This window comes from Heloderma suspectum, chromosome 7 (genome assembly GCF_057233095.1).
Source record: "Heloderma suspectum isolate Gila_16-S chromosome 7, 16-S_ref, whole genome shotgun sequence".
NCBI lineage: Eukaryota > Metazoa > Chordata > Lepidosauria > Squamata > Helodermatidae > Heloderma > Heloderma suspectum.
Window position 1 is genome coordinate 106,812,982 of NC_139464.1, and position 18,032 is coordinate 106,831,013.

General features: G+C 40.0%; 1 protein-coding gene across 7 annotated transcripts in view; it reads left to right on the forward strand.

Annotated features, from left to right (window-relative positions):
* Window positions 1-15,781, forward strand: part of PTPN12 (protein tyrosine phosphatase non-receptor type 12) — a 99,569-nt gene extending 83,788 nt beyond the window's left edge. For all 7 annotated transcript variants that reach the window (XM_084811516.1, XM_084811517.1, XM_084811518.1 and 4 more), the window contains 7 exons: window positions 644-729; window positions 3,282-4,261; window positions 5,667-5,744; window positions 6,691-6,782; window positions 8,651-8,681; window positions 9,627-9,743; window positions 11,840-15,781. In XM_084811516.1, coding sequence (XP_084667642.1) covers window positions 644-729; window positions 3,282-4,261; window positions 5,667-5,744; window positions 6,691-6,782; window positions 8,651-8,681; window positions 9,627-9,743; window positions 11,840-11,901 — 1,446 coding nt within the window. In that variant the 3' untranslated portion in view covers window positions 11,902-15,781. The remainder of the gene's footprint in view (window positions 1-643; window positions 730-3,281; window positions 4,262-5,666; window positions 5,745-6,690; window positions 6,783-8,650; window positions 8,682-9,626; window positions 9,744-11,839) is intronic.
* Window positions 15,782-18,032: the final 2,251 nt, after the last annotated feature.

An 18,032-nucleotide genomic window follows, 5' to 3' on the forward strand; every position in this document is an offset into this window, starting at 1 on the left:
CCAAGGAGAATATGTTTTCAGACCTTGGGAAGCCAGGACAACTCTTTGACTGGGTGTATTCATGTCTATTTCCTGAATACTGTGCCAAAGCTAATTGTGAGGCATGAATTTGATGCTGCTTTGAGGAATTCATATTTTTGAAACTCTTCCTAAATATGCAACCGAATGCACAGGATCTCATGACAAGATGTTTGCTAAGTATTTTCCATTCAGCTGAAGATGTAAGCCCTTTAGACTCATCTTTATGTCAGGCTGAAGGCCTTAAAGTGACAGTATCATGTTATGCCAAATACTGGGATGAAATGTGTTTTACACAAAGTCTTCTGCTGGGTCTCGTGCAACAATTTGCAGAACAGCAGCACTGTCAGAATTTCTTCTGCTGGAGTATCTCTGGATCCAACTCATACTCAAATGAGAGTCTGAAGTACAAATGTGTGGTAGCTTTTAACTTTGGATTCCAACATATAATCATGTTAGAAAAAAGTCCCTGCTAAAAGTGAATCCTGTGCCATTATAGTATTCATGCTTAAGTTACATTTTCCATTCTCATTCCCTTTCTACAACTTCATTTTTGGTTGTGTTTTCTGTAGATGTAGCTCTTAATCTTTGAATAAAACTCTTTGGAATTTAATTTTCTTAACAGAATGAAGTTAGCACGGAGAACATTGTCAGTACTGGCGACCTTGAGAAACAAGATTCTCCCCCACCAAAGCCACCTCGAACTCGCAGGTATCCCTGAAGCAAGGAACTGTTTTGGTCTTCATAGGAAATATTTTTGCATGGATTCATTTGATTTCCACCACTACATATGCTCTTTTCAGGCATTTTTCTCCCCACGCAATGGGAAAGGTCGGGACACACACTAGCTACTTCTGCCCCCATTGCTAGCCCCTCCACCCTCAACGTGTTGGAGGGCAAAGGTCTAGCAGGCAGCCTGCTGAACTCATCTAGGCTTCCTGTGTGATTTAGAACCCTGAATGCGCAGGGTTCTAAATCGCACAGGGAGCCTATATGAATGCAGCAGGTGCTTTGGTGCAGATGTTTGCCCAGGCTACACCTGAGACAATGAGGACAGACATTGCAGAGGCGTTTGCTAGATTCTACACAGCCAAGCGAAACATACCTTTCTGAATACCTGAGTGAATGTCAAGATTATAGTTACCCTTGTTAATGGACCTCTAATAAACAGTCCCTTCTATGTGTACATGCAGTAAACTGAAACAAAAAGCAACTACGGCTTAAGTCAGATACTTATCTATGCTATAGCAGTCTTTGTGGTGGAAGAAGAGGCATGCCCCTACTCCCATCAAAACCAAGACCTTTCTGTGCAAAAGCCTGATTTGCATAATCAGAAACACCACCCCCCTTCTAAGGGGAAGGTGGTGTGAACCAGGCTGCCCATATCATCGATTGGATCCAGAGGCTTCCTTCCACGAGAGGAAGGGACCTTCTGTGCTGGAAGGACTCCACTCACAGAGGGCTCCCTCCTCCTGATTTTTGGGGATATTCCCTGCACACCACAGCTCATCCCATTCAGCAGGGTATCTTTACTCTGTGTAGCATTTTCAGAGGGCTGGAGGGGCTAACTTCACCCCAGCCAATCCTCACAACCAGGAACAGATACTGTACAAGAGTCTTTTTTTCTGCCCCAAGCTCTTTCTGCTGCTTCTGGCTTCTAGGATGATTCAGATATTTCAAGGACTGCTTGTAACCCTCTGGTTTCAAGTCCTCTTCCAGAAGGGTTCTCTTAGACTGAAAGGCTTGCTCCTTTCTCAGTCTGTGCTCTGCTGACTTCCACCCAACTAACCTCTGCCTAACCTTTAAAAAAAAAATGCCATCCAGAACCTCTTAGTGTCTGCCCAATGATGTTCTTTATAGGCCTTGTAAGTACCAATCAAATTTGTTGAGTCCCTTGACCAATCCAAATTGTACTCCAGTTGGTACCTTACAAAGGCAGCTTCTCCCCCTAGTCATTTTCCAGCTGTCAGCTTGAAGCTTCCCTCTATGGCAACTGTAACCAAGGCAGTACAATTGTTTTATGCCTAATACACAATCGCAAGCCAGACTTTGGGCTTACTTGGTTGCATTATAACCTCACTCACATAATTATAAACATGACAAGATATAAACAACACAAAACACAAACAGATATAAATACAGTGTTTCGTCACAGCATTTCTTCTACACATGCTCTTATTTCAGGGGCATGTGTGTTTTGTTTAGAGAGGACTAATATGAAACCTAGAATAGTTTATTTTTATTATTGCATTTATATACTGTCTTTCTGCCAGTAGACTGAAGGGAGTTGGCCACTTAAAATAATGGCATACAATCTAATATCCATGATACGAAAAGAAAAAGGAATGGAGAGGAAAAGAAATTATAAACAAATTCAGGTACCATTCCTACATAGTACATTTTCTTTCCATATAACTAGCACTTTGTGACAACTATGTACTTTATATAGCTTAACATCGCTTGACTACTGATAGTGACTGAAAGTATAGGCTTTTTATAAACTTCATCACACATTTTTAAAAGTGAAGACTGCGATAAATTATTTGGTTTGTAGAGGCTAGTTTTCTAGTTAGCATTCCTTAATGTTTTCCTTGAATGCGCATGTCCATTATGACTCCATGAAAAATACTGCAGAAAGCTTAAGATGCTGAGATGTTGTAAGGCCTTTTGTCAGATCTTCTGATTATTCAGACTTCCATGAATGTATATCCTGCCCTTCCCAAAAGAACATCAGAATGGCATTCAAATATTTCCTGAAACTTATTAGAAACTGGTGCCATCTTAGGTTCTGTGAGCTTGACACTGCTGCCCCTCCAACACATTTTAATTCTGCCACAAGAGGGCAGGACTTTCCGGCTGATTGCTTGTCAAACTAAAATTACTGTAGGCTTCATTGTAGAATATAACCTGGAAGTAATTGTCTCTAGTGATTTCCCAGAGGCAATAACAGGATGCCATCTTTTTTTCTTCATGTGTTAAATGCTTCTTTAGTCCTTTAATGTGTTTTAAGTTTGGCTTTTGTTCAAACACTTGGTGTAAAAGTTAAGAATGTTGAATGCTAATTGTTGGGATTTCCCGCAAAACTGTACCTGGCCTTGAATCTTGGTAATTGCAACTCTGATGGATAAAATATGCCTGTTATTAATTATGACTGTAATCTGTAACAGTTCTTTTCCAGATTATTACTATTGTGGATAAGTAACTTGTTTAATAAGCATATATAATATTTATGGAATACTCACTCACACAATGATTTTCTTTAGCTGCCTTGTAGAAGGAGACGTTAAAGAAGAAATTCTGCAGCCTCCAGAGCCTCACCCAGTACCACCCATTTTAACACCATCACCTCCATCAGCCTATCCAACTGTCACAACTGTTTGGCAGGACAACGATAGATACCATCCAAAGCCTGTTTTACACATGGTTTCTTCAGAACACCCAACAGACCTCAATGAAAACTACAATAAATCAGCAGAACATCAAGGAAAGAATGAAGTCTCTGAAGGTGTAGAGAAAAAGCTGGAGCGCAACTTGAGTTTTGAAATTAAAAAGGTACCTCTTCAGGAGGGACCAAGGAGCTTTGATGGGAACACCATCTTGAATCGGGGACATGCAATTAAAATTAAAACTGGCTCATCTTGTGCAGTGGATAAGACCTCTAAACCACAGGAGCAAGGTTCAGGTGATGCATCAACAGATTCTTTACAAAACTCTTGTATAGAATGCAGTGTGCAGCCACTTAATAAAGCTGAAATAACTTCACTGGAAGGAGGTCAGTGTCTGGTAGATTCTGATGCTTTGCAAAGACCAGACTGTTTGCCTCTCAAAGAGAAGGGACATGCCATGTGGTCATTGCAAGGGACTAAAAATGCACAGCCAACATCAATACCAGAGGATACATCTTCAGCTGTTTTATGCCATGCTGTTAAAAATCTATCTGTTGTACCAAACACACCATCTCAAATGGATTCCTCTTCCAACGAATCGGCAGATCATTATCACAGTGGCATGATTTCAGTTAGAGCGCCCCTTTGTTTTACAAATCCTCTGCATTCTGATGATTCTGATACAGATGAAAGAAACTCTGATGAATCCATGACACAAAGCATGTCTAATGTTTCAACTGCGAGTGCCACAGTTTCTGTGGCTGCTAGTACAGAAAATGTTTCTGCTAGAAAAGTATTGCCAATGTCTATTGCAAGACAGGATAATCCAATCATAATACTTGCTAAAGCTGTTAAAGGTAAGCTGTACTAGATTTCACCTACATAATTCAGAAAAACTAAATTCATAGTGTTGGATCCAAGGTTGTGCAAGTGAAAAGTTGCTCCTGCATGGGAGTTTCAAATTCCCGATCAGCCATGAAGCTCTTCGTGTGAGCTGGTGGCTGTTGTCTTGGAAGGAACTGCTTTTGTGATCTCTGCTGTACATTTCACTCCCCCGTAGTCACATTGACCTCAGTGGGTCTTACCCGATGCATCTGGACTATGTGTTTCCTGGGTGATCTCAAAACTCTTGTATCAGGGATGAAGGACTTCCAGCTCACAGTCCAAATGCAGCCCACAGAGTTCTTCCCCATGCCTCATCCCCTCTCCCAGCAGGGAGAAGCTCTTATCCCTGATCAGCAGCTCATCAGAAATAAGAGCTTTGCTCTGCAGGGGAGCAGGGCAGAGCCTGAGGATGCTGCTGCTGCATGATTCAATCCTGCTTATTTTTGAGCAGACAGAAAGAGCTTTATCTTGCTTATTTGTGAGTAGACATGCAGAAGTCATAGCCTGTTTATTTCTGAGTAGGCTTAAAATTGGTAATCACATTTTGGTCTCTCCCACTCTGCCTTTGGCCGTACCTACTGCCTATGGCCCCACCCACAGGTGGAATGCAGCCTCTGAGACCTTTCCCTGATCGCAATTTGGCACTTAGGCTGAAAAAGGTTCCCTATTCTGTATATGTACATACAGAATGGGGAACCTTTCTGTATATACATTTGACCTGCAATATGCAGCTGGAAGCCAAGAGTGGAAGATTTTGACCGTACCTGACGCTAAGGTCTGCACGGATGTATGTGCTAGGTATTTTCAGCAAAGCTGTGGAAACTATTTGGTTTTGATAACCTTGACAGCACAATACTATACATGTCTACTCAGAAGTAAGTCCGGTTGAGTTCAATAAGATATATTCCTAGTGTCTGTAGGACTGTAGCCTGAGATATTTCATCTGCTCTTACTGATGTTTCCATGCAGTTTCTTGGAAAAACAGCCTTCCTTATAATGGCTGGATCCATAACTAAAGATTAGCTTGGTTAAGGGTCTGCATCCTGTCATCTAAATGAAAAAGCGCTCATCTGTTCTTTTGTTCTGCCACTTGCTTCTCCTGTAAGTTGGCATATTGTCAAGTGAATTAGTATCTAATAGTAGATGGGGTCTAAATACATTGTGGGCTGCCAACCATTTTGTGGTTATTGTGCAAAGCCAGTATGTTTATGCCCAACTGTGAAAAGAATATTCCATTAAACATTTATTTAAAATTATTTCAACCTTTATTTTGTTCTAGGCACTCCTTAAACAATGCCTTACAATTCAAGTCTTTGGTTTTCCAAAAGGTTTTTTTAATGGTGATGCATCCTCATTGATAATTTTGCATGACTTTAGATGCAGGTGCTACTGAAGACTCTTCTCCTCCTTTACCAGAAAGAACTCCAGAATCTCTTGTGCTTGCAAGTGAGCAGAGTGAGTACCACCTTACTGGCTTCTCAAAAATCATGGATCAGACTTGTATATTAAAATGGGTACCTTCTCTGTGGTAGCCCCCACTCTGTGGAAGTCTCTCTCTAGGGAACTCCGCCATGCTCCTTTTAATGAGCTTCCGCCACGCACTGAAAACTTGGTTATTCAGGCAGGCATTTGGGATGGGTTAGGGTATTTTTAAGTAATGTTTTAATGCATAATTTTACTGTTTTAAATTGTACCATTGTACATTGCCCAGAGTGGCCGGGTGACCGGCCAGATGGGCGATTAAGAAATTTTGAGCTAATCAGAAGCTGGATAATCCGTATAGCAACACACACATTATTGAGGTGGCTGCATCATTACTTTGGCTTCCATGGGTAGTATCCAGTAGGGGCTGTGCACATGCGGCCAGCCCGTGGCCCGTGTGTGGCTCTGATATAGTGCTTCCAGGGGCAAGCCGCAACACAAATAAAAACGTTTGTTTCTGGAAGGGGTGCAGTTTGCACCTTCCCGAAACCAGCATTTTCATTCTTGTTAGGACTTGCCCCCAGAAATCCTATATTGCAGCCACGTGCAGACCTGGGCTGGCTACACACACTCATGGCCCCTATTGGATACTACCCTGTATCAGGCTTGTAATTACTCTGGTTGCCTATGGCAAATTGCTTCTTGCTGCTTCAGCAGATAGAACCATACATACACGCACCATTGCACTGCCCTGTGCTTATGCAGGACTATACCTGGAATACAGAGTTGTCCCATTCTCTGTTTTACCGGCCCCATAAATGTTAGATTGGAAAACAGACTCCCTATATATAGCCTCCATATTGCAACTCTGTATTTTTAAGAAGACATGGTTCCTAATTTTACTTGAAAAACTTGTTTTGCTTAGTTGGGTACAATAGCATGTCTACTGAGTATTTTATTTTAAAATGCTTTTCCATAGTCACAACTTTGCCCAAAGCTATTAACCTTCCACGATCTGCTGAATGGAGTTTGTTACAAGATCAGAAAACTTCTGAACAACCAGAATGTACAGTAAGTATGAGAGAGTTCAAAGGAGGGAGAGCAACATTCACAATATAGTAATAAAATAACTTTAATGTCCTTTGGGAATATGCTTTATGGATTTAGACCCTTCAACTAAGTGCAAAATAGTTTGCTCATTCTCTTGTGTGGCAGCTTCCAGGCTATCCCTTGACTTCTGAATCCAGTCGAAATTGCTTGTGCTTGCTTAAGAATCTTTACACACTGAAGGAGTCACTCCTCCTTATATGAGCCTATGGGCCAGTTTGCACAATCAAATAAGGTGGGCTGCAGCGCGAGAGTGTAGCCATTATGAATATTCAAGCTGTGGCTTGTCGTGTTGTCCAAACCTGGGCAGTGGGGGTAGTACAAGGGTTAAACAACCTTCTCATACATAACCTGTGGCCTGTTCTAGGGGTGTGCAAGGGTTGTTTAACCCTCACACAAACCCCACTGCCCAGGGTTGGACGACATGACAAGCTGTGGCTTGAATATTCCAAAACCATCTGGCATATGCTGCAGCTCACCACGGCTTAAACAAGCCATGTTGAGCCACCATGACTTTGTGAACCACAGTCGCACAGTATGTGACTGTGTGTCCCAGTATGTCAGTTGCAGCTTTTGCGGGAGTGGGGTGCTATTCATGTTGGAAATAAGATGAGCATGAGAGACTGGGCAGAACAGAGTCTGTTACCTTCCCTACTTTTCGTATTCATTAACCTGGGGTGGGGGGTTCCTTTGCTAACTCTGCAGATCTTATTTGTTTGAAGTATTTTTATGCTGCTTCTCAGCCAAAATGGCACCCAGGATAGCTTACATATAATCAATTAAACAAGACAGTCCCTGCCCACAAGGCTTACAATCTAAAAATACAAAAGGAAAAAAGAATGGGGAAGGAAGGGGGGGGAATAATTCTTCTAGCAGGGCTGCTGGAATAGCCCTGCTCTCCATCTCATCTCCCTCAGCTGAGCCTGCTGGAATGGCTGGTGGTGGTTATAGTTAAGGGAGGAGGAGCATTCATGAGGGAAGAAATATCTATTTTCTAGTAGTAGCGCAAAGCCTTGTTTAGGAAAGAATCTGAATGTGTCTGCGTATAAGGGTGTATATAGACGAAGTTAGTTCTCCTGTTTTGAACTATAGCAGAAAATGTCCTATAGTGTATCAAATCATGGTTTTAGTGTTTTTCATGGAGTTATGGGGCGGTATTGAAATACGAATTTAGGTTCCTTGAGCATTTTGACTGAAAAGGTGAGATGTGAGAGATGGGGACTGATGAATGATGGCATAAATAGTTGCTGTATACCCTAATAGTCCATCATACTTATATGAACTAGACCAGAGATGGATAACTCATAGCTCAAGCTACTTTGTGTAGTATATGGGCTTTATTTTTTTATTACATTTCTATACTGCCCAATAGCCAACGTGCTCTGAAGAATCCCATGTTCTGTTAAAAATGCCTAGACTTTATGATTGCAAAGAAGCGTGAAATGTAGCAGCAGAAATACTAAAGGAAGAACCAAAACGTATTATTTCAGAGTTTCAAAGTACACAAGGATTTCTGAAAAGCTGTTCATTTAGAACAGAAATTGAATATTGAATATCATGTACAACATGACAACCAGATGCAATTGGGCATCTGACATGTGGATGAAAATATTAGCCAATTACTCCCACGGCTCTTAATTGTGGATGTCGACCTGTATGCTCAATACATTATCCACCTCTGGACTAGTCTGTCACTCACAGGAAATCAGCAGGAAGAATTACTACTTTTTATTTCTTTATGCATATATACTATTATCTTGGGTCAGATGACAATTTTTAGCTCATTCAATAAAAATCTTTGTATCAACTTTAAAAATATTTTGTGTTAACAGGGATTGAAAGTGGCTGGGCTTACACAGCTTGGTAAGCAATTAATTTTTAATTTAAGAGACTGGAGAATTTTCTTACTAATTAAATGAGATGTCAAGCTACTTCAATATGCTGGGTGTTACGTTGGCCTTAAGTACAATAGGTGAAATCCACCTCCCCACCCTTGGTGCAGGAGTGAAAAGTGCTTCTTCCACTTGTGGATGCAGGGGGGTGGGCATGTGGTTTGACTCTTGACCAGTATTTTTTTAAAAATATAAATAGTGGCTGGCTGTGTAAGGTACCAGTTAGATTATGCTAGCTTGGAATGTTGTGAATAATGTGGCAGAGGAGCGTCAGGCAGATCCTTTCAGGATCGGAATATGGGAGAGTGGCTTCCGCACTGAACGTGGTTTACCAGACAGTTACTGAACTAGGATGGTAATATACTGATATTCAAACTGAATTTTGCTATTCAAGAAATGAGGCCTTCTAGAGGTGCCTTGATCCAGAGGCTTCTTATGCACACACCTACCTTTCAGTGCAAGCACTTGCCTTTTCCTTGCAATATTGCTAATTCCCACTTATGCATGACAATGGCCATGATGTTGCAGGAAATGAAAAGCCCTTGCTTGTTCAAACTTAGAGTATTTTATTTGCCTCCCAACATGAGGCTTGAAGTGCTCAGAATGCATTGGTAGTCATGAAGCCAGAAGTGTTGTTTTGAAAAAGAGAAGCATTTCATAACTTAAGGAGCAAATTAGGTAGACAGGTGACATGAGTTGGCAACGCAGGATTGTATCTCTCTGTTTGGTAGTGAAACAAAATTGCTTTTTAGTTTTATAATGTGAGGTGTGTTTTTTTTCTTTTCTTGGAGTGCAGTAAACTATAGGAAGCTCTCTAAGCCAAACTGTTTAGAACAAATCTAGGTATTAACAAAAATTTTGTTTTGTCAGCTGGAGAGCTGTAATTGTAAAAACTCAGTTCTGCATCTCTTTTCAGATCATCCTGAGATGGGAGACAAATCACAGATCGATAGTATACCTCAGCTTCCTCTTTCCAGTCCTCTTGCTAAAAGAAGTCCAACATCAGAAGTTCCTGTTGAGACTGCAGATATTGGTAAACTGTGACTTACATTTGATATGCTTAATGCAAACTTCTTTGCTTGTGTATTGCATAGGTGTAAACATATGGGGTTGTATTCAACCTTGACGGTCAGCCAGTGGAACAGAAGCCACTGGCGGAATGGATTTCTCCTCCCCCTTGCAGTCCCGCTGCGTGCCCCCCAAATCTACTCGAGGGTTGGGAGCCTTCTAGAACAGGTTAGGGGGTGTGGGAGATGTGACATTGGATTTAGCCCATAGATATTAATGTTCTGTAACTCTTATAATATATGATATTATGGCTTATAATATATATGATATACATTAGTTTACTTCAGGGTTAATGCTCAGGAGAAGCTACACATTATTTGTACCTTGACCCCAGGCTCTCCACACCATTCCCTACCGGATGCTCCTACTTCCCTTCTACTATTAGAGCCCCCACCCAGGAAGGTGCTCCATGCATGCATGTGTGCGTGACTGGGACTGGGAAGGGAGAGAAAAAGAGCAGACCTGGGGGCTGGGAGGAAAAAGAAATCGTGAGATAAAGGGGTGAGAGGGAGAGAGAGCTAGGGACTGGAGGGAGGGCGAAATAGTGAAAGAGCAAGACTAGAGGTGGGAGAAACTGCAAAGTAAAGAGATGGGAAGAGAGAGAAATGGTGAGGCAAGGGCCTGGGAATGGGGGGAGGGAGGGAGGGAGAGAGAGAGAGAAAGAGAGAACAATGCATAAAGGTCAGTGTGGGTGGAAGAAGATTGGGCCAGGAAACAACTATTTCCTTCTCTTCCTGCCTGCCCAACTGCTGATCAGCGGCAGGTTCAGGAACAGGATGGAGAACCTGGCATCTTATCATTTTTCAGGGTTTTTTAATTAATTTTTTTCCCAAGGGGGCAGGGAGTGGAAAGGTTCATGGGCAGGTCCTTGCAGTTGCATTGTGGTGCTTTGGGACCCCTGAAATAAAGGTTAATTCACTGAAGATAGCAAGAGTATACTTGGAAAAATTGCAGCATAGAATTGGAATAACTGAAGTACTCTAGAGAAATTCTTTTTTACTCATTTAGTGCCACAAACATTTCACAAGCTTTTAGATGTGTTCAGCAATATTAACCTGGATGAGGTTCAGCAGGAAACATAACATTAAATATAGACACAGAAGCAGCACATAGCACACCTATTTGATTTTTAAAATGACTCATTTGGGGTCTCCAACATGGCACCGTGGCACCTGCGGGCACTTCCAATGTGCCCACGAAGGGTGACTGCAAGCTGCTTTTTTATCTGTTTCTTTCAAAACAAACGCATATAGATTTATATGACATGCATACAACTTTATAGGAATTATACATAGGCTTCAACAAAAGTGGACCAAATATCCAAACAAGTATCCATTTGAAGGTGGCATCTATTTGCATCTGTTCAAATATTGAAAGAGTTGTAAGCTCCTCAAACCATTGCATTATAGGAGGTGAATGTTTATCCTTCCAGTGTTGTAATATCAGTTTTTTTAGCTGTTAAAAGGGTGCAGTGAATCCATTTACACTGACCATTTGTTAATTTCTATGAAACAGGTAAATTATTTAAAAGGGCATGTACATCAGTGAGTATTAAAAACTCTTCCAGTACAAAATTTACCTGTTATAACTTTCCCCCCAAAAGAAGCAACTACTGGACATTGCCAAAATATATGTTTAAAAGAAGCATTAGCTGTACTGCACTACCAACAATTAGCCGAATTGGACAATCCCTTATTAAAGAAACCCTGCAGTCTCCAATAGACAGGAAGCAAACATTTTTGCTGAATAAGATGCAGCCTAAGATCCATGGACATGACAGGTAGACACTAAACTGGCAATCCACTGATTAGGCACTTCGTGGTGGTTCCCACAGCAATTTCTCAAATTCCCAAGTGTGCCCACAGGTCCAAAAATATTGGGGACCCCTGCCCCAGAACATAGCTGCTCTTGCTGTTTTGAGAATGGTACTCCATCCTAGAAGACCTGTGTGTTAAATAGGTTTGCTTCAGTGGCTTTTAACTGGTAATATATCTGAATGCTTTTCTAATTTTGTTTTTTCAAAATCTAAATACACACTTTAATAGACTTTTACCCTTTCAGGTTTTGGCAACCGCTGTGGAAAACCAAGAGGACCAAGAGAGCCACCTTCAGAATGGACATGATGCAAGAACAAATGGACGCTTATTAAATTATACTGGAATATCCAAGTTCCACTGAACTAGATAAATAGTATTCTACTCTTTATTTTTGGGGGACTAGCAGTGTACATACAACTACACAATGGTACACTCTTGTATACATCCACACAAACATTACACATTCACAACAGTGGATTCTAGTATTGCAATCTAACTTTTTGCTGGGGCCATCAATCTGCCTTATTACACTTAGGAGAAAGTATTACATATGGTTTATTTTGTTACTTCAAGTATTATTGCCTTAATGTCTTTTAACCCTGTTACACACTGTTTATAGACATGTTAATATGGTGAAACTTTTGAAAAAATGAGTTTATGGACAACTTTTTTGCTAACATTCAATTACCATGTACACTTTATTTTGTATATGTACAGGGCAAGCAGGTATATAATTTGATAAAGCTGCAATCATAAAGTATTAACAGAAGGTGTAAGAAATCTCTGCATGACCTAAATTTTTGTGTACCTTGTAAATTATTTGCCCTAATGTTTTAGTAAATAGTTTGTTTTTTTAAAAAATGTTGGGCGCACATCCAGAATTGCAGGATAGCAGAGATGAAGATTGTAATACATTTTGTAAATTGTAAGCAAAAGGTTATTTTTATATTATATACTGTTTAACTGTCAGTCCTAATTTGTCCTGGTTTTCATCTAGTCATGGAGAGTCCATAAGTGCCTTGAAATATCAGATTTTTAGCATGAGTATGTTCACTGATTGAGATTAACACATCAACATATTTGAACTGCCAGTAAAAAATAAGAGAACAATTTAACTCACTCTTTAGTTATCCTTTGTAGTGCATTTGTTAAAATTTGTAGAACTTTCTGAAAGAAAGCATTACTAAGTGACATCAGGTTTAATGTTACAGTATACTAATAAGTCTGTATTTGTGCAAGCATTTCAGGGCCACATTGGTAAAGGGACCAATGAGACAGCTTCCATTGTGCTAGTGAAAAGTAGTTTTTTCCTCATTCAGCAGGTGTGTACGTAAAACTCTGAAGGTTCTCAAAGCCCTTGCAGTAATACTGTATCATGACAATATACAATGTCCAGGTTAATTCTCATAAGAATCCACTACAAATATGCTTTTGTTTCTGTAATAGAGAATCTTTAAATTAAAGAGAGAACTCTTCCTGTAGTGGCGTTTCATGTATATCACACAGAAGGTAGCATAGCTGATGCTCTTCTACAGTTATTATAAATTCAGTGTAAAAATAGAGCATATATAAAAGCTTTTGTATATTCTGTTTTTAAAATCCTGTTTTAACACAAATATATATAAAGGAACGGGTTTCATCTCTTTGGTTCATAAAGATATTAAATGCCATAGTAGAACTTTTGGGAATTAAAAGTATTGGCTTTTTGAGCTGTTAATATGCCCCAATCAGACTGCTGAGGCAATACAGTAGGACTCTATTTTGAACTTAAAATCCACTACTCATCAGAGCAGTGATCTATTTAGTCCAGTATTTAGTCTTTTGACAGTGGTTACCAACACACTTCAAAGAACATGAACAACAGGCCAGGAGTCTGTAAGTGCGCTCACTCAGCAAGTAGCCCTTTCCCACACAAGCTTAAAGTTGAAGGGTAGGGGACTGTCCCTCATGTGGTGCTTCAATGGTGCTTGAAACACTTTAAATTCAGGGTGGTGTCATAAGACATGACCCATCCCCAAACCAGGCATGGAACAATCAGGAAGATCAAATACTGACTGGCTGCCAAGGCCAGCAGAAATATGTGGACCCTTATGCTGCTATGCTTTCTCAGGAGACATCTTTATATACATCTAAAACCTTCTGTTCAGAGCATAAGCCCTTCTGGAACACAGGTGACGAGTAAATTTAGTTCAAATATGCTAAGGGAAATTTTCTGCTGCAACCCAGGCTTTGATGTCAGCAGTGATGTGGGTTTTTCGGAAAAAAATTTACACTGGAAAATTTTTAAATGCAAATTATGTTAATTTGCATAGGGTCATTTGCATTGGGAAACTTTCAGTTTGCATCCGAAAATTTTCTGAAGCCCTAGAGAGATCTAATTTAGCATGTTTATTTTACTTTTATTTAGTAAACAACAAAGCTAAAAAAAGTACCCTATATTAATTTTTGGCCCAATACAGCAAAAATATTTGACCTGAAATGGTTTGCGGGGAGGGGAGGAATTAAAGCACATTTAATGTGATTTAAATGTTATATTATGTAGAATTTTTATTGGAATACTTCTAAAAATGTAAACAGCATGTACTTCCCTTACATTGTTTAAATGCAAGGAAAACCCCCCACAGGTACTGAAAACTGTTGACATGCTAATTAATTTTAACAAAGAACTCTGCATGATATGCAGACAACCACTCATGTATCTCAACATATTTCAACTCTCTTCTTCATCTGAGGTGGTTGGGGCACATTCAGTTTCGCGGTCACTACTTACTAGTTTTCATTTCACTCAGACACATGTATTTCATTGACAAATATGTATTCTCTCACACACTTGCTAGGGGTTATCAGGTGAAAAATATTAATTGCAACTTTGAGACTGCCAAACTTGACTAATTCTGTATTTGCAATTGGCATATATTCATTTTTACTAATGAACTTATGAAATGGAAAATTTTCCATGGAAAAATGAAGTACTGGAAAGTTTACCACCAGAAACTAACATATTTATGGCAATATACAGGAGTGCAGCATACATAATTTTAAGAATGTTAGTTGAGGTAGTGGAAAATCCTCATAAGGTGCGGAAGAGGGAGAAAAAAATCAATTCTCTCGTAAGCTTTACTGAGAAAGTGAAACAAAAGGCAATTCAAAGGCTGTCCCAGAGAATGGAATGGGGGGGAGGGGGGCAGAGTAAGGTGAGATGACAGTACACCAGAGGCGGCTGCATAGCAATGCTGCCAGCTCTCATAGGGAATCACACTGAGTTTAGAAATCTAAGGCAATTATATTCTTAAGAGAAACAAAACTAGGCTAACAACTGGAAGGAAGAGTTGCAGATGAATAAAGAGAAGGATGAACAACTAACCTTGACCAGAGGAGGGTGTTTGACTCCACCTGGATGTGTTGAAGTACTAACTGAGAAGTTTTAAGAATTTTGTGCTTTCGATATCCAATTAATAAGTGGACAGTGTCTTGACGGAATTAGAAATCAAATTAATATTTTCATTAGGGATTTTTTTTACGGTAAAAGGTAAGATATAGGCAGTGAAATGGCATATATCGTTCCCAGGCAATAGGTACATGCACTGAAGAGTTTGGCAAGTAACAAGAGCAGCTCAGCTGGGAGTCCAGGAATTCCCAGGCCAGAATAAAAAGGGCAGGCAATTCCTTACCCATTTCAATAAAGGGTGCCAGCAGGAACTGCAAATACATGTCCACGAAGTCTTCACAGGCAATTTCAAAGATATTAGAAAGGAAAATCAAGGAGTGGTATGAGTTTTCAAGAATTAATTTTCTAAACCATCTGTATTATCATTCAGGTAGTCTCATCAAACGCAATATGGAAGTCTCTTAAGGCTACTGCTGTCCTTGCAATGTAAGGATTTTAAGGATTACATTTCATGCTTCCTTAAAATTTATGCTGGAAAAAAGAGCAAATAAAAATCAATTCCAAGACCTTTAAAACTGAAAGAAGAGCAAAGAGATGTCTAGGTTGTGGAGGAAGAACAAAATGATACAGTTCAGGCAACTGCAGTGGATGCCCTAGCAGATGAGTTCAATGGTCATGGAACAAAGTCCTATTCAGTAGGAGAATTAATGTAGCTAAATGATTAAGTTTATATACAGGATTACTGCTGTAAAGTAGTAGGCATTATTTTTTAAAAGAAACGGGAGCACTCTCAAGGTATGCCTTTGTGAAAAAGCTGCAGGATTTGCAGTGTTTATCACAAGGAAGGCATCGGCTCCAAACATAGATGTATAGTGCAATTCTTTCATTACTTGTTGCTATCAGCAGAAATGGGTGTAATGTCACATCCATAAATAAATACAAAACAATTTCATCAGGCCTCACTTCCATCTGTTTTCCTAACTATAATTTTGCATTAGCCTTATACAGTAATGCAACGGATATTTTACAGGAAACAGCCAACTGGTAAGATAAAGTATGGGAAATACTCATACAATATTAACAATATACTCTTCATTCTCTAGATCTTAGCTTGTCACTACTATGCTCACTCTTGTTCTTGGGGAACTTGTTGAACAAGTTTGCATTGTTGATGCATTCCTATCCTAGTCACACCTCCAAGTTTAATATGCTGTGCTTGTTATCTTCCTCTTCTTGACTTCTTCAGTACATTTCCCCTTCCAGGCTTTTATTTGCTTGCAAATTATTCTACTTTAAACACAGAAATAGGCAAAAGGTCTTCAGATTAAGTTTCTCATTTACTTGAATCCTAACATCAAACAGCTCCATAAGGGGCATCATGTTAGAAACCTCAAACCTGCATATATACTTAAGAGATAAAGAGGAATACAGAGACTTTGGGACAGAGGTGGCCTGAATGCTGAACAAGCAGATAGAACAGGCAACAGTATGGCAGACTGCTTTATTATAGTTATTTTAAAGTAAAATAGAAAATATGTTTTATCAATAGTTTGGCTATTGTAAGCAAGCGTAGAAGTTCAATTTTCTTGATCACAAGAGTATTGTATGTGTCATACTAATTTTATATATTTGAGACTAGAATTTCTACTTTTTTCATTCTCAAGAACCACTGGACTACAAGAGATGAGACAAAACAGCATTGCTACCTTCCCCAAAGACAATTAATTTTTAAAGTAACTTGATATGGTCTAAGCAGAAATCCAACACCCTGATTTGAGCACTTCCTTTGAAAGTAAAGTTAGCTCATTCTTGATTACTTTGTCAAATATGCAAATAACAGAAGAGTCTTGTGGCACTTTAAAGATTAATAAATTTAATCTGGTGTAAGCTTCATGGATGTTGTCCTGTCCATTTAATCAGATGTGTGAAGTGTTACCTTCAGATTGGTATTCTTATATATGCCTACGGATGTGCGCGCGCGTGTATAAACAGTGTGATCACAGGGAATTGAAATGCGGAAAGTACCAACAGTAATAATTACCTTAACAGCTGCCATTCACAAAAGTTGTTGGGTGACAACACAGACATAATTACAATGAACTGTACCTCAACTATTTCACATTGATGTGTATCTTTGAAATTACAGAATGGCTACATTAAGATCATAGAATCATACAATAGTAGGGTTGGAAAGGGGCCTACAAGACCACCGAGTCCAACCCCCTGCTAAATGCAGGAATCCAAGTCAGAGCATCCCTGAAAGATGGCTGTCCAGCTTCACCTTGAATGCCTCCAGTGTGGGAGAGCCCACTCCCTCCCTAGGTCATTGGTTCCATTCTCGTATTGCTCTAACAGTCAGGAAGTTTTTTCTGATGTTCAGCCGGAATCTGGCTTCCTGTAACTTGAGCCCATGATTCCGTGTCCTCCACTCTGGGATGATCGAGAAGAGATCCTGGCCTTCCTCTCTGGGACAACCTTTTCAAGGACTTGAAGGGCGCTATCCCATCTCCCCTCAGTCTTCTCAAGGCTAAACATGCCCAGTTCTTTTAGTCTCTCCTCATAGTGCTTTGTTTCCAGTCCCCTGATCATCTTTGTTGTCCTCCTCTGAACCCTCTCCAGCTTGTCTGCATCCTTCTTAAAGTGCAGTGCCCAGAACTGGACACAGTGCTCCAGATGAGGCCTAACCAGTGCTGAGTAGAGGGGAACTAGTACTTCATGTGATTTGGAAGCTGTGTTTCTATTAATACAGCCCAAAAGAGCATTTCCTTTTTTGCGGCCACATCACATTGTTGGCTCATATTCAGCTTGTGATCAACAACAATTCCAAGATCCTTCTCGCTTGTACTACTGTTGAGCCAAGTATCCCCCATCTTGCAACTGTGCATTTGGTTTCTTTTTTGTAGGTGAAGAACTTGGCATTTATCCCTGTTAAATTTCATTCTGTTGTTTTCTGCCCAGCGCTCCAGCCTATCCAGATCACTTTGAATTCTGTTTCTGTCTTCCAGGGTATTAGCTCTCCCGCCCAATTTTGTCATCTGCAGATTTGATC